The sequence below is a fragment of the Ascaphus truei genome, chromosome 3 (genome assembly GCF_040206685.1).
Source record: "Ascaphus truei isolate aAscTru1 chromosome 3, aAscTru1.hap1, whole genome shotgun sequence".
Classification (NCBI taxonomy): Eukaryota; Metazoa; Chordata; class Amphibia; order Anura; family Ascaphidae; genus Ascaphus; species Ascaphus truei.
The window spans coordinates 73,757,246-73,775,199 of record NC_134485.1 but is presented as its reverse complement, the minus strand read 5'-3'; the positions used below and the strand labels follow the sequence as shown (position 1 = coordinate 73,775,199).

Genomic DNA, 17,954 nt, shown 5'->3' with positions numbered 1-17,954 from the left:
TGTATGCTGAATCTGGACGTTCATTATCTATGGCTTATCACTCTGAGGCAGAGAATCCATGAGGGGTAAATAAGATCAAACGTGAGTTTGAATTTATTCTCTTATCCACATAATTGGTCTCTTACTGAAGATATATATCTCTATGGGTATTTCCAATGAGGACTTAGGAGTGCAGATTTCTATATAATATGCACATCTTCTCCTAAACAGAACAAACAATTGGCTGTTTATGAAGAAGCTTGTAAGACCTTTTCTCAATATTACTCTATATATCACCCGCTCTAAATGGAGGCCTCTATTAAAGTGATAAGATTTCTTCAATATATATCTTTCAATAAGATATTTTCCTGAAAGTATTTGAGCACAGATACACAATTTTGACGTCATGGAATAACACTGCTTAGAAAATATGACCCTCTAAGGCAGGGGTGCGCAAACTAGGAGGCGCACCCCCAGGGGGGGGGGGCAGGAGATTTTTCTGGGGGGTTGGGGGCGTGGGCGGTTACAGAGGTCCCACGCTCTTCCTCAAGGCATTTAAATTAAATGCCGGGTGATCCTGTGAGGCCTCTGCAACAATAAAACTTACCGGGATTCAGACGCTGTGACACGTCTCCATGGTAACGCGCCATCAAATGATGCCGCAGGGTCATGTGACATGATGTCACATGACCCCGGAGCGTCATTTGACGCAGCTGCAAGGCAGGATGGGGGGGCGCATGAGCTCCGGAGCAGGCCAGACAGGGGGGCACAGCAGTAAAAGTTTGCGCTCCCCTACTCTAAGGCCTGGGACATAGTAAGTTTAAGCTCGCTGAGGCGGGCTGAGCTGCGCTGAGCAGATGCACAAAGCCCTTGCATCTGTCATCAGCGCGGCTATCGTTTCCCCCTCCGCATGCGCGCTGATGCGTGCGGAGGCAGAGAAACTTGGAACAGACAGGGAAGTTTGAAATTTGCCGCTCGGGGAAGCGGAGGAGCGGTCACGTGAATGCTCCCATCCAATGGGAGCAGGGGACTAGCCCCGCCTCCCGCTCCGCCTCCTGACACGCCTCCGCTCCGCCTCCGCCCCGCCCCCAGAGCACGCTCACTGCCTCGCCTGCAAGGACAGAAAAAAAAACAATTTTCAGCAGGCGAGGCAGAGCAGGAGCGCGGCTCAGCGAGCTTCCAATTACTATGTCCCAGGCCTAAGGCTCGGTCACTTTAATGGGCCATAAGGTGTCTTCCAACATTGAAAGTGTCTTAAGGAGTAGTACTTCCTTGTAAATATCAGTCCCTCCCCCCTGCTTGTCTGCCGTGAGGTCCAGTACTGTGCTATGGTGCTTTTAATTCTACTAAGGAATCTTTGGGACATAACACCAGAGTTGCCCCACAGGTGTCTCCCTTAGAGAAACTCCTCAATATGCCTTCACTGCTCCTGTCCACTAAGCCAGTGTGGAAGGGGTTAATGAGGACAAGAGCCCCTTAAAAGGTCACATGGAGATCATCAGTCCCTCCGCCCTACATGTCTACCATGACGTCCAGTGCGGTGCTATGCTGCTGATTTATTGTACCAAAGAATCTGAGTCGCCCCAAAGGTGTGAGCCTTTGACGGCAGTCGAAGGGCGTCGCCGTTTGCTGATGTCTGGTAATGTTACAGCTCCTCCATTGCATTCTGAAACTCACCAGCCCTCTCATCACTGGTTCAGCCTACCCTGCCTTATAGATTATAAGCTCCTTGAGGCACGGACTCTTCTAACAACACATTGCAGGCCCATCCTACCACTTTTAACACAATTTTAATCCTGTCTGTCAATATAACATGCCTATAATGATATCTCTAACTATCAGTGAAATGTCTGTAATCTGAATGTATAACCTTTGTTCATTTAATGCAACCATGTATTATTATAATTCTGGCTTTCCTGTCTATCTCATGTGTAACAAAAGAACTGTATTTAATTGTAGTTGTTCTCAAACTGACTGTAAAGTACTGTATTTTGATGCCCCCCTGTGGCAGGATGGCCTGTAGCCGAGGTCAGGGAACAGTCCACATGTGTAGTTTCAGGGTAAATGAAAACGTTCAGTGGCTTTATTTCTCCACAGCAACATAACATGCGGGTACACTGTCCCTTTAAACAAAGCAAATCCTGCTCCACAATGGGAGAAACTGACTAACACAGCAGGCCTATCTAGCAGGCTGGCTGGCTAAACCATAACCAAACCGTAAGTGTCTTTTAAGCAGTCAGAAAAACAAAGGAACAATTCTTACTTTGGTTGCAGTAAGTAGTGTGCTGTATCCGTCTGGCTAGCAGCACATCTATCCGTGTGCTCTGGTCTGAGAGAGAGCCAGCTACTGCTGGTAACAAGATCCTTATCTACCTTGCTGGCTCTCAGGTGTCAGCTTACTTCCTGACTACCTAACTTCCACCTGAGTTAACCCTTATGAGTGCTGGATGAAGCACTCAGACATATGTCTCCCAGGCGTAACTGATAGGAGTTGACTTCACTCTGTCACATACCTCCCCTGTTTGTGTGTGGCTAGTGTCCCACACGGCTGAAGCCCGACCCTCCACGCCTTCTCTTGACAAAAAAATCAGCATTTCCATGTTCCTTTACAGGTCTATGCTGAATATCAAAAGAGAAGGGTTGGAGGGCCATATACCACCTGGTCAACCTTGAGTTTTCATCCTTCATGGTGTTTAACCACTTCAAGGGCGCATGGTCAGTGACCAGGGTGAAGTGTGCTCCGGCGACATAATGTCTCAAGGCCTCAATTGCCCATTTTATAGCGAGGCACTACTTCTCAATGACGGAATATCTCACTTCCCTTGGGAACAGCTTCCGGCTGATGAACAGTATGGGGTGTTCAACACCATCAAATTGCTGGGACAGCACTGCTCCCAGTCCTACCTCTGAGGCATCCGTCTGGATGATGAAGGGCTCCTTAAAATCTGGGCTCTGAAGAGCGGGGCCCTCTGACAGGCACTTTTTAAGCATGTCAAAGGCGTCTTGGCACTCCCAAGACCATTTAACTTGGGTCGGGGCACTCTTTTTTGTCAGATCTGTTAGGGGTGCAGAAATTTCTGAAAAATTGGGGATAAACTGCCTGTAATACCCTGCTAACCCCAAAAGGGCGCGGACCTGTGTCTTTGTCTGTGGGGTGGGGACTTCCTTTATGGCGGCCACCTTGCTAGCTAGTGGCCTTACTATCCCTCCCCCAACGGCATAGCCCAAGTACTTTGTAGTGGATTTACCCAGGGCACATTTTTTTGGATTTGCAGTGAGCCCTGCTTCTCTTAAGGACGTTAGGAATGCCCTTAACCTTTTTATATGCGACTGCCAGTGTCTGCTATACAGTAGATGACAATGTCATCCAAGTAGGCCGCGGCATATGCCCTATGGGGTCGTAGTACCTTGTCCATTAACCTTTGGAATGTGGCTGGAGCCCCATGTAACCCAAATGGCATAGTGACGAATTGGTATAAACCGAGAGGGGTGGCGAAGGCAGTTTTGCATTTGGATTCTTCCGCTAGAGGTATCTGCCAATATCCTTTCGTGAGATCTAGGGTGGAGATATACTCTGCTTTACCAAGCGAGTCAAGCAATTCATCCACCCTAGGCATGGGGTATGCATCAAATCTGGATACAGCATTTACCTTTCGCAGATCGACGCAAAACCTCACCTTCCCATCTGGTTTAGGGACCAACACGATAGGGCTACACCATTCGCTGTGGGACTCCTCGATCACGCCCAATTCTAACATGTCTATTATCTCCCTCTCTACCAGGTCTTTTCGGCCCTCTGGCAATCTATAGGGACGGGACCATACTTTTACGCCAGGTTCTTCTCAATCCTATGGGACACTAAATCAGTCTGCCCTGGCAGCTCGGAAAAAACATCTGGGAACTGGTCACATACATCTAGTAGGTCTGACCTTTGTTCCGTTGTTAACTGCCCTCCCATGGGAACCTGATGGTCATTGTACGTACTACCCTTTGGAAGCTGTGGACCCAAATCCGTCTCTCCTTCCCGAGGGTGATTGAACAGCGATCTCATTGTTTCCAGGGTTTCAGGAGGTTCACGTGGTAGATTTGTTTACCCTTCCTGGACCCTGGTTGAGAGATCTCATAGTTCACCTCCCCGGTGCGGCGGAGAACTTGGAAAGGACCCTGCCACTTCGCAAGGAGTTTACTCTCTGATGTCGGTAATAGTAGCATCACTTGGTCCCCAGGTTGGAAGACCCTCAAGTGAGCATTTTGGTTGTACTGCCTCTCTTGACGTTCTTGGGCAGATTTGAGGTTTTCCTTAGCAAACCGACCTATCATGTCTAGGCGGTTTCTAAGGTCTATGACATACTGAAGGGTATTCTTGGAGGGGGAGGGCTCCTCCTCCCAGGATTCCTTCAGTAGGTCGAGAATACCCCGCGGTTGGCGTCCATATAGGAGCTCAAACGGCGAGAAGCCTGTGGATGATTGGGGAACTTCTCGTACCGCAAACAACAGGAAAGGGAGAAGTTCATCCCAAGCTCGCTTTTCAGTGTCCACAAACTTCCTAAGCATGGTTTTTAAAATACGGTTAAACCTCTCTACCAATCCATCAGTCTGAGGATGGTAGACCGAGGTCCGGACGGATTTTACCTCCAATAACTTCAGGACATCCTGCATTAACTTTGCCATGAAATTTGTTCCCTGGTCAGTTAACATTACTTGGGGAAGTCCTACCCTAGAAAACAGTTCCAACAGCCTGTGAGCAACCTGTTTAGCAGTGGCTGATCTCAGAGGGAAGGCCTCAGGATACCTGGTGGCATAATCTACAACAACGAGTATAAATTTATGTCCCTTCGCGGAGGGTTCTAAAGGTCCGACCAGATCTACCCCAATTCTCTCGAATGGGACGGCTACCAAGGGCAGAGGAACCAAGGGAGCCGGCTTCTGTCCTTTTTTGCTAGTTAACTGGCATTCAGGACATGTCTCACATAGTTTCATGATGTCACCATATATGCCTGGCCAGTAAAACCGGGACGAGATGCGGTCCGTGGTTTTATCTCTGCCCAAATGACCACCCCATGGGAGAGTATGGGCTAGGGTGAACACTGTTTTAATTAACCCTTTAGGGACTAGCATCTGTCGAATGACCTCCCCTGTTTGTGTAACCTTATTCACACGATATAGGATGTCATTCAACAGTTCAAAATGTGGAAACACTTTTACACCTTGTTCATCCATTATCTTGTTGTTGACCTGTACCACCTTTTCATATTATCTGGCCAGAGCTGGGTCCTCCCTCTGCCTCTGACGGAAGTCAGGAAGATCCAGGTCTGGCAACATTCCCGTATCTGTTCCACACCCTGGTCAACCCCGGCCATGACCTGCAGTCCTTTGGGCTGACTAATGTTACCAAGAGTCCCAGCCTTTCTTAACCAGTCCTCTTTTTCCGCACGTCTCTGTTTACGTGTCTTTGGGACATGGTGTTTACGGGGGAAAATCTCTGGGGAAAAAGGGAACAAGTCTCCGGGCTTCTCCGGTACCAGAGAAGTAGGCTCCGTAGGAGGAAGAGCCAACAATGTTTCGAGGTAGGGCCAGTCTCGGCCAAGTAGAACAGGAGCAGGTAGCCAGGGAGCAACTCCCACTAGTAGGCTAGCCTCTTGATCCTGGATACGCAGTAGAACGTTCGCCGTCGGGTATCTCTTTGTATCCCCATGGATACACTCGATATTCCAAGGCGAGTCATAAGATAGTCTATTGCTTGGAATTAGGCCCTCTAGGATCAGGGTTTTTCCAGAGCCCGAGTCCAGCATGGCGTTTACTTTTGTCCCCTCCAGAGATGCTGGGACTAACCACGGATTGTGGTCCCCTCGGAGACAAGCTGTGGCAGTGGTTCTGCCATATGAACAGTCCATCTCATCATCTCCTGAATCCGCAACCTCGGTCGTCAGCGGAAGCTCTCGACGGGGCTCGGTGTTTGGACCTCTCCGTTGTTGGATGGGATCCTCCCTTCTGGTTGGTGTGGTTATCCTCTCCACCGGGTGGGTGACAGGATTCCAGGTTCTCGGGGAATACTGTGGGTGGCGGCCTCCCTTGAGTGATCCAGTGGCCTCGGACCCGGGACGGGCGTCTCTGCGGGAGTTTGTACCAGGAACCCTCCGAGATGGGAAAGGGTCTTCCGATCGGGTTGACTGGATCTCCCGAGCTGGCGGGTTGTAGACCCCTCGATTGTCTGCTCTCCTGCCTCTAGCATCACCGGAAGCAACTGGTGTTTGCACCGGCCGTTCCCAGCTATCCTGTTGGGTGTTGTCGCCCAGGAAGTTGTCCACCAAGCAGACCGCTGAATCCAGGAAAAATGCAGCGTGTCTTTTTACCCAGGAGCGGGAGGAGGGGGGCAGTATCTGTATGAACTGCTCGAGCACAAACTGTTCAAGGATCTCTGCCTTGGTATGTTTTTCGGTTGTATCCACCTGGTATATAAGTCTACTAAGCGGTGGGCTACGACCCGGGGTCTGTCTCTGTTTGTGTATTTGACTGTCCGGAACCGCTGTCGGTAGGTCTCTGGAGTGAGGCCTAGGTGATCCAGAATAGCAGCCTTTAGTTGCTGATAGTCCATGGCCTCATCTGCTGGAAGAGCCTGGTAGGCTGCCTGAGCTTCCCCAATGAGGAGTGGAGCCAGAGTCGTTACCCAGCGATCAACTGTCCAGCCATTGGCCGTGGCTACCCTTTCAAAAGTGAGAAGGAATGCCTCTGGGTCTTCGGTTGGCGTCATTTTAGGCAGCATCACCGGTGGGTTATTTGGAATTGCTGGTCTGGGGCTGGGCCTTTGACTAGCAGTTGGAGTAGCTTTTCCTCCCGCCGGGCCTGTTGCTCATCTTGCTGGGCCTGTCGCTCAGCTTGCTGGGCCTGTTGTTCAGCTTGTTTCTCTGCTAGCTGGAGCTGTTGCTCAAGAAACTGAGAAAAAAATTTCTCCATTTTTTTTTTCACTCTTGTGTGGGTGTGTGGCCCTTCAGATACAGGGCCCGTCCAACATCCCACTTCTGACACCACCTGTGGCAGGACGGCCTGCAGCCGAGGTCAGGGAACAGTCCACACGTGTAGTTTCAGGGTAAATGAAAACGTTCAGTGGCTTTATTTCTCCACAGCAACATAACATGCGGGTACACTGTCCCTTTAAACAAAGCAAATCCTGCTCCACAATGGGAGAAACTAACTAACACAGCAGGCCTATCTAGCAGGCTGGCTGGCTAAACCATAACCAAACCGTAAGTGTCTTTTAAGCAGTCAGAAAAACAAAGGAACAATTCTTACTTTGGTTGCAGTAAGTAGTGTGCTGTATCCGTCTGGCTAGCAGCACATCTATCCGTGTGCTCTGGTCTGAGAGAGAGCCAGCTACTGCTGGTAACAAGATCCTTATCTACCTTGCTGGCTCTCAGGTGTCAGCTTACTTCCTGACTACCTAACTTCCACCTGAGTTAACCCTTATGAGTGCTGGATGAAGCACTCAGACATATGTCTCCCAGGCGTAACTGATAGGAGTTGACTTCCCTCTGTCACACCGCCCCTTAAGTGGAGGCCTGTATTTACTTTAAAAATAAATGATCGTGATGATGGTGATGATGGTGATGATGGTGATGATGGTGGATGGTGGATGGTGGATGATGGATGATGGATGATGATGATATATGGCCCATTATGTCAGAAACTGTATACTAATCTCTATCCAATTTGTACCAACTGAGAATAGCCAAGTTACAATAGAATCAGTGAAAGATGTAGGGTTGCCTTACTGAATTACTTATTGTAATGTTTTGTAGTTGTACCTACTGTAGTTAGTCAAGAAAAAGTGAATTGCAGAGTTTACACAGCACATGCTCAAAGCTACAAACACCCAGTGGAACCAGGGGCGTATTGGCACAATTAGCATTACATTGGTTGTATTACATTGGATACTTTCTATTACAAGGTTGGTTGGGAATGTGATTAAATCATAATAATAGATTAATCAGGATTCTTACATTTTACATACAGTAGGTCACTAGCTTGGGAGCTTTACGCCCCATAGACTGAACATTTGCTCATTACATGGGTGCAAATAAATGTCCCACGTTTCAATATACAGTGTATATCAAATAGTCCACGGTCCAGTTCTTTTCTCAATTTATTCAGAGACAATAGAAAACATCTTTTATAGCATCATTTCAGTCAGTTGCATCATTCAGGCATATAGAATTAAGTAATAGAGTGGAGAATCCTTAGCCTGGTTGTTCTTTGCTTGGGTGTTAAATGATTCTCAATTCAATACATCCAAATACTATCTTTATAGATTTTTCTTCAAGCAGTCTTACTATAGCAATCACCTGTTTTTCTCAGTGTCAGCCAAAATGTTCTTAGTCAATTTTTAGAACACCAACGACAGGGAGGAGAAGAGGTCTTTACTAACCTACCTTGTGTCTAGGTGGCTCTGATGTTTCAATAATAATACTGCCTCTCTATATACCGCCCAATTATAGAGCAAGTCTAACTAAGTGTTATCACCACATAACAATTTTTGCTCCTTAACCAGGACCTGACTATATATAGCCCAAGGGCAAGTCAGCAACACTAGAAGAAGTGCACTTCTCCAGCTGATCAATGTATTGAATTGCAGTATTAATAAGTTTCCTCCATTACCACCTATCATAGGGAATTGTCACTATACCCTATACTAATTCTTCCTATTTCATGTGAATTCACACTGCCTACCTTAACACAGGATTTTTCTGGATTATATTTATTGTCCGTTTTCTTGTCCTATAGCACACACAACTTCTTCAGCAAGGAAATGTACTTACAACTAATGGGAACTGTAATGGGTACCAAGATGGCACCACAATATGCCAATCTTTTCATGGCAAATCTTGAACAAAGATTTCTAACTACATGCCCCCAATAACCCGACAAATATTACAGATAAATTGATGGCCTGTTTATAATATGGACATAGGGTGAAGGAAACCTAAAACAATTCCAAGAGTCCATGAACTCCTTCCATCCATCAATTAAACCCAAAATGGATTATTCGGCAAACCTAGTAAACTTTCTAGATACAACAGGAACACTGACAAATGGCAAACTACACACATCTGTATAAAAGAAACCAACAGACAGATGCAGTTACCTCCACAACTTCAGCTTCCATCCCACTCATACAAAACAAGGTATCATACACAGCCAGGCTATAAAATATCACCGCATATGCTCTGACACTGAAGACAGAAACAGACATCTCACAACACAGACCGAATCATTCAGACAGAAGGGATACAAGCCAAAGACTATTGCCAGAACTATTACATCTGCACTAAAAGCCCCACGAGAACACCTGCTACAATACAGACACAAAGAACTTACCATCCGCATACCACTAGTTGTCACATACAACCCTACCCTAGAGGGAATATGAAAAATAATCAAAGATCTGCAACCCATGCTGGCAGAGGATGTGACATTAAAAGAAATCTTTCCAAAACCTCCCATTCTTGCGTTCCGGCAACCACCAAACCTCAAACAGAAAGTAGTCAACTGAAAACTTCATAACAAACTTAAATACACTGATAATGGCACAAAACCATGCAACAACACACGTTGCAAACTCTGCAAACATATATGCCAAGATCCCACAGCCAGTCACAACCATGGCACACTCAATGTTAAAGGATCATACTGCCGCACATCCAGGAATGTTGAATATATGATTCAATGTAACAAATGTGACCAAGGTTGCTACATTGGCGAAACCAGCCAAAAGCTTCCAGGCCGAATGAATATGCACAGACACTCTATACAACACCACGAAGAAGGAAGATACTGCTCACCTGTGGGACATCATTTCTCCCAATCAGATCATTCCATACACGATTAAAAAAAAATCAAAATCCTCAATGGAATGTTTAAAACGCACCCAAGAACGGAAAACATCTGAACTCAAAATGATAAGACTTTTTGACACCAAAACAAGGGGACTTAATGCGGATATGGGGTTTCTCACACACTATCATAATTTTCTGTAATTATTCTGCCTGCCTTTCTGACAATCTTCTTATCCACACCTTCCCCCCCTCCCCCTACAACATACCCTTCTCCCTCCATGCTGTTCCTTGTCACCGTTTTATTACCCTCCCATGTCTTCAAACACCACTTTTTCACCCTATCTTATCTACAGCTCTGTTTTTTTTTGATCTGCTTGTTTTAGCCATAGATTCCTTTGTTAATCAGTATTGCCGACATGAGGAAGAGAGGAGAACTTTTGAAAGCTTGTCCTATGACATAAATTGTTAGTCCAAATAAAAAAGGTATCACCTAATACTGAAGTACTCATTTATTCTGCAACTGGACTAACACGGCTATTTCCGTTTATAAATATATATATATATATACAGTGGTTGACAAATCGCCAAAAAATCTACTCGCCACACAAAAAAATCTACTCGCCACCTAGTACCAAACGTGTGCTGCTTGGGCCAATATTTACTCGCCCGGGGGTTAAATCCACTCGCCCGGGGCGAGCAAATGTATAGGTTTGTCGAACACTGCATATATATATATATTTCTCGCTCAATCCCCATGCAAATTTGCGCAATTGTAGGTCTGTTCTATAGATGAACACTATATAACAAGCACAATGTAGACAATCAACTGATGTTAACTAAATTGATGTCACTGTATTATGTCAATAAGTACCAGGTACACTGCTGTAGGTTCATATTAATTTAATGACAAATAAGAGTTTTTCCTTTTGAACTAAAGCTCGTAAATGTGTTAAACTGTTAGAATCTAATCTGAAACACTAAGATTACCAAACATTTTGAGTTCAAAGTATGGTGCAGTGTGTGGGTTCAAACTGTCCTTCTGGTGAAACGTGCTCCGGAAGACGAGAACGTCACTGTCTGATTGCATAACCGATAACGAGCTAATCTAGCTGCTCCCATTCCTAAACGATAATTTCGTTTTTTCAGTCATTGTGACAGTGAGGGGGTAACCAGGCTCACTAATAAAGGTCAAGCCCACTTGGTTGCCCCTGAGTCACGCTTTGGGGTCCTAGAGTGTAAGCTCTTGGACCTGGCTGTTGTGCATGTACTGCTATGCATTGTATGAAAATATGCGACAATAAAGAATTTTTGTGTTTTTGCCTTTCCAGGAGTGTCAGCAAGCAGAGATTGCTAGGCTAGGAGTTTCAGGGTGGGTTTTGCGGAGAAAGTCTTTTCAGATTGTGGCTATGTAGCGGGGTTCCAGACTTACTGGATACCCCAAAAAGGTAGCCGGGAATCAGGTCAGATTCTCGGATACCTTGAAGCACAATGATCTGGTCAAAATCCTACCCTGAAAATGTTCTTGCAGCTCACCGCCAGGAGTCCCTGCTTTAGCACAGACCAGAAAGGTAAAAAGGGGCATAGGGATTTGTGTATCCCGGGCATAGTCATGGGTACCTGGTTTAGGGGGGTCCCCCACGGTATGTGCCCCAAACCCCTGGACCCGCTATAGGGGTTCAGGGTCTCTCCAACCATGTATAAGGTAGCAGGAGTAAAATCATTTCTAAGTCCAGCTTCGGTACAATTGAAGCAACCCTGAAAATGAACCTAAGCATTATTTAAAGCAACTTTTTGTTGAACTTCTTGTAGGAAGGTCTAGGAGCTCTTAAAATTAACCTGCACATCTTTTCAGTAGTAGTGTAAGATTTTTATTAACATGGTGTATAACGTGTATATGTTTATGCCCTGTATATGGGCTTGGGAATTTCCAAGTCCTTGGTTCCGAGAGACCAGATGGCCACCAGGCTTGGTCCCACTGTGTCTGCTTGGGTCCCGGACTTGGAAGTCTCAGAGATGCCAAGGGGTTAGGGCAGGCGGAGTACCGGAGTTACACTCAAGTACCCACGTCCTGACATGAATAAGGGTTATCCGGCAATCATTTGTCCAGCCCAGACTCTGAGGAGCCTGGCATAACTGGGGGTTCAATATGCTAAGTGCAGAGGTGCCAGGTTGACGCATGTCCCTCAGCAGTATTGAAATCAGTGCCCGCCTGGCTTCAGAGTACCGGCAAATCTGTGATAGGCTGGTAGAAATATTCCTACATGCTGATTGGCTATAGCGTTTTGTGAAGGGGACTGAAAATCCTATAACCCTAAACCTAGCAGCTAATCATGTTGTCAGATTCTAAGCGCCAAGACAGCAGCGGCAGATTTGAACTGACCAAAAGATGCTCTGAGAGAGCCGGCTTCAGAAATTTCAAGGCAAGACATTTTCTGTCCCACTTTTCAGGGTCCAAGTTCTGGAACTACATGCCGAAAAGAGTACCGGGACGTTTGGTACTCGCACCCGGTCAAGGGATTTCAGCACCTCCAGAGTGGGAAGAGCGGTGGAGTCAGGAACTGCATGCCAAATTGAGTTCCAGGACTTTTGGGGGTACATCCCGATCATTGAAAGGACTTGTAAAGACTTTGTTTTCTGAGCTATTTCGACTAGGAAAGATTCGTTTTGTAGCCCAGACCCCCAGTAAGTGTGTTTTCTTCCGCATATTGTAATTCATTGTGCGTACTTTATGTCTGTTTCTAAGGAATAAATGCAATTTGTTTTACTCCTTGGTTATGCTCATTGATATGATCCCGGTATTAAGGTGTTAAAAGACCTGGTCTCCTGTCATCCAGCGAGCATCCTTTATCAGGTCCCATTTTATGTGAGCGTTTTGGTTCACAATTCTTGTTCTGTCTCAAGCACTTTATAACACGCTTCTCCTCTTCGCTCAACACTATTTTGTAACCGTACACTTGATGAGGTCATCACGCCATCACCAATTCCAAAGAATAGTTATTAGATTATCAAATAATTCTTAAAATGTAGTAATCTACTGTGACAGACCTATAGTTGCTCACATTTTCATGAACATTAAGTTATTTTTGTACAAGATACAGTATGATAAAAAATAAAATAGGTCCCTTTTTCTGACCACGGTGTATATTCTGTACACATATACTGTAGATATCTGGGTTTTTTCCAATCCTTATTGTGTTGGGTATTTTATTATTCTGCTTAACCTTGATTATACAGTATGCATTTGTCTTTTGGATAGGGCCCCTTTAGAGTACTTTTGAGCACCTACTATATACTTTAAAACGAGAGGTAACTCTCAATGTATTACTCTACTTCCTGGTAACACATTTTATAAATAAATAAATATGGCATTTTTCATTGTTTCTCTGAGCATGTTTTTTAAAAGATGTGCTTTTATCTATCTCATGTGAAAGAGAAACCCGCTCTCAGGAGCTTGTTTTAGTAATACTGTATATTGTGTTAGTCCAAAAAAAAAGAAGATTTTACCTACTATTGAAATACTTACTTATTTTTGTTCACAAATTTCAAAATAGGTTGAAAGGCATGCCCCATAATTGTGGTCATAGAGAAAAAATGTGCACTCACACGTTGTTTATAGAAATCCTTGCTATAGAGGAATTTTATCTTTAAAATATAACTAACATCATTAAGAAAATGGACCCAGGACAAATGTGACCATGCCAGGAAAACCGGATCAATTTGTGAGGAATATTTTAAAATAGAAAAAAAGTACACGTATTGGGCCATATTTAATAAGCAGTGCTATAATTGCTATTCCATAAACACCTTCTTGTGCAGGAAGAAACCTTACTGCATATACATTTAAATGGGCTACAATGTGTCTTGCATCAACAGAATGTGCCTTATGTAATAGCATAGCTTAGTAAATATGGGCCGTATTATTTAACGTGTAATCCACGTTCTTTTTTGCTGTCAAACAGAAATTGCAACGTTGCAATGATCATGACTAAGATGTAACCCAATAATAGATTCCTGATATTATTTCTATAAAAACAGGGCACTTCTACAGAAGTTTAATTTGATTACAATTAAATGAAAAGGGGGGCTAAAGGCAAATAGTTCAGTGGAAAATATTCTCTGAATCGGGCAACAAAGTTTAAAAACATCGATGACTCCTACGGCTCATTCGCTCATGCAAGTGAATGTGAAGTCAATCTAAGTGATTGTCTTCTCTTCAAGTACTACGGTGGGTTACTCTTGGAGATACTAACTCAGAGTTGCATTGTGAAAGTACCAAAATCAGTAACCAATGGCAGAAATACCATTATGTAATGCTATTGTGCTTCAATGCAGGAAAACCACCATTCTTTCAAAGGTTCTCTCAAGGTCATTTCCACTGGGTTCTTTTCCCCCCAAATCATATTTTGTGTTAATGTCACCTTTTTATTAAAGCAAAGATATTTGCTCATCATTTATATTGCCATTTTCCCCAGAGAAAATAGTAATTTTACTGCTACTTGGGACTTATACTGCAGCAAGCATGCAGTAGTAATTCCAGCGTGGCTGTGATTTGGACCGAGTTTTCAATGACTAAGTATTTTTTCTTTTAATACATCTTCAGCAAAGCCCAAATGTAGCCAGATTTATGTGAGACAATGTAACTGTAGATGAAATTTAAATATTTTTTCCACATATGTATCACCTTATCTCTGTGATGTGTCATGTATGCCTTTGCGGAAAAGAACAATTCTTTGCACTGAGTCATACAAATGATATGTTCCTCAGCTAGCTGAGAGTATTTTTAAGGTCTCCCCTTACAGCCAGTGCCCCATTTATGTATAATCATTATTATGTCATGTGTGCATTGCATTGTTCTATATACCCAACCCTGCATTCAAGGTCCGTGGGAAGTTACAAGTGATGAACTCAACCTAAGATCACATACTGTATATTCAGAACTAAGTTGAATATAACCACCTATACTTTTTCACATAATAAAATGCAGATCAATTCTTTGAGGTCTTTCACCAAACACAGAAAATGAAAACGTTAAAACTAAATAATAACAGTGCAACTCTAACAAGTTATTATTGCCTTGTACATTAAAACGTCAAGAAATAAATACGTAATAGAGGTTTTCTGTTGGTTACAATGAATATTTACATGGCTGAATCCATGATACGTATTTTGTTTATCTCTATGGTATACAGTCCTATTTTTGCCATTCTGCTACATTTGGCATTGCACAAATGAGGAAGGTGAGAAGGAATTATAATGTCAATCTTGCCAGGACAATCTCGCCTAGGACCAATGCAGTGACTTCTTGAAGGGGTTAAATAATAATAATAGCATGTTCTTGTATAGCACTGCTAGTTTTACGTAGCGCTTTACAGAGACATTTTGCAGGCACAGGTCCCTGCCCCGTGGAGCTTACAATCTATGTTTTTGGTGCCTGAGGCACAGGGAGATAAAGTGACTTGCCCAAGGTCACAAGGAGCCGACACCGGGAATTGAACCAGGCTCAACCTGCTCCAAACTCTCAGTGCCAGTCAGTGCCATGTTAAATGTTAAATCTGGGTTATTGACAACTATAAGTATTTTTAAAAAAAAATTATGTTAGTTTGTAATCTTGGTGAGCTACAATTTGGGAGGGGTTTGATTTCCTCTGGCTACTCCCTTCTGTCTGATGTTACATACTGTACCTGTAGAGCAAAGTTTGCACAGGCAAAGACCCCTTCTCTTCAAGATAAAGTGTAGTAGGGGTAAATCAACACTTGATTGGCTTCTGAACAAAAAGATTTTTGTCAAAGAAGAAATGCAAATTGTAATTAATTTCCAAAGAAAGCAAATGAAATGTTGCTTTTAGCAGAGTTAGATTTAGGAAAGCTAGTTAGATTACATCATTCTTGACAAAAGCTTGGTTTTTTTTTGGCCGGTCACATGAGGGATTGCATTTTTAACGTGTCTGAAAGACCTTTCAATTCTTGTAGGTGCCTCCAATGACTGAGGGTGGATCAAAACAAGCAGCAGTATCCAGTTACCTATGAAGAAAGTATTGTGTGCCAAAGGTTTGTTTAACTGGAAAAAAGATATGCAGTGATCATCACACACTCAGCACAGCTTTCTTTCCAATCAGTGATTGTGTACCTGTGGAAACGGTTTTATCTCTGGATATGGATTATATTATTGCCAACTAAAAGCCTATAATTTCGCAGTAAACTGTGTACGAATTTAATACATAACTGTACAGATCAAAAGACTCCAAATGTGATGCATTTAAGTGCTGCTGTCCCTCCTAGAAATTATATATTGAGATATACTCTTCAATTGAGAGGCACTGCGTTTTTCCATGAGTGACTGCCTTCAAGTAATACTTGCTTATTAAAAGGGGGGCCCCTGGAAGTTAGAATTGCTGCATTAAAATGTAATTTTGCTTCAGTCCTTGCTCCTTCGACAGGTGACTGTAGAGAGGACAGAGCTGCCCTCTACAGCATTAGCAGAGTTGTGTCAGCTCATGCTTGTTGGAGAACTTCTCTAGTGGCAGCCACCACCCTGCCTGCCCCTCCTCTCCCTGTTCCTCCAGCTGCTGGAAGCTGCCTGATGAGAACTCCTGCACAGGCACGCAATCTGAACACTCACCAATACAGGAGATCGCAGAGATCTAACATCACACAGCTACACCTGCCACTCACACACGTCACAAAGGAAGGATCTCAACTCTCAAAGTTACACACAGCTGGACATTCATAGCGAAACTGTTTTTACACATCTAGACACTCAGAACAACGACAGGGACCTAAGATCACACATATCTAGCCTGCAATCTCACAATTACACAGAAAAACACATAATCCTGTCTTCTAGAGCTGCATACATATAATGTCACACATATAGAGACAGACACCCTGATATCCATACACTCACAAGCTTATTTAGAGCTTCAACAAACAGTGAAACTCTTTTAGAAAGTCAGACTCGCTAAATAGTTACAGATTTACACTTTTTAATAGTGACATATTCACCGATTGAACACAAACCTTTACACAAACCAAGACAGGTACATACACTGAATAGAGAAGCAAGAGAATGGTCTGACCTGCAGCAACGTGGGAAATGTACCTGCTCATTCACAGGTTAGTCCATTCTTGGCAGTGGTGCCAGCTGATAAGACTTAACCAAGACTGATTGTCCATCTTATTACCATAATGTATAGTTGAGATTACTAACTTGCTTTAATGTTTAATACATTTCATGTTTGTTATGGAATTGTGTGCAGGAAAAGTATTGGGGAAACTTTAACACATCACACACATGATCATTGCCAAAGATTTTTCAAGTATTTTTTTTGGAACTGCAGGTGGAGAGTAACTGGGCACAAGTCTTATTTTTGGCAATACTTGACATAAAATACATATTAGTCCATTTCTAAGCTACATAATTTTGTTGTTTTCATCATGAAACATTATTTAAAATCATCTTCTCAGAATGTATGTGCCTGAAAATCAACAAATTGTATAATAATTGTAATTACAGATGTGGTTTTGGATTTTGAAGTTTAATAAAAAAAATAGTTTCAGTTCATCACATTTGCTGTATTATTAGCAAGGCTTTTACTTTCTATATAAATACTGTATGTAGTTTTGCCCATTGATATATATTAGCAATCACGTCTTACCTTAAACCAGAAACATTAATTATTTACAATGTTATATACAGTATGTGAATCAAACTGCTGCTTTGAAAAGGGGGTTCTGGTATTTTCCACAGTTATTAAATCATGTTTAAAGCCATTGGTTAAATAGCATAGGTTTTTGTTTTTCCTGTTGGGCTGAGTGTGGTGACACTTGATCTGTGTACTGGATGTTACTGTTATTATTCTTTTAAGTGGTAAAAATGTATATGCCTGAATATAATGTTACTATATTATTGATCAACCATGTTTTTGTCCTGGGCAGAATTTTTTATATTTTTTTGGGGGGGAGAGGGGGTTTATAGTGCAAACATTACGAGCTATTTCTGTTAATAGCAATGTATGTGTATATAGCGCCGCTAGTGAAAGCATTTCTCTATATAAAATATATACAGGTGTACTGCATCTGTCTCTAGAGCTTGCAATCTAATGTTTAGTGTCTGATACACAGAGGTTTGCCAAGTTCTTGTGAGCTG

General features: G+C 43.3%; 1 protein-coding gene across 4 annotated transcripts in view; it reads left to right on the top strand.

The window, feature by feature from the left end:
• The first annotated feature begins 16,345 nt into the window (after window positions 1–16,345).
• Window positions 16,346–17,954, top strand: part of ADGRG2 (adhesion G protein-coupled receptor G2) — a 134,195-nt gene continuing 132,586 nt past the window's right edge. For 2 of the 4 annotated variants that reach the window (XM_075594295.1, XM_075594294.1), the window contains exon 1: window positions 16,346–16,921. In XM_075594295.1, the coding sequence (XP_075450410.1) occupies window positions 16,902–16,921 (20 nt within the window). In that variant the 5' untranslated portion in view covers window positions 16,346–16,901. The remainder of the gene's footprint in view (window positions 16,922–17,954) is intronic. The other 2 variants (XM_075594297.1, XM_075594296.1) reach the window with 1 other exon arrangement.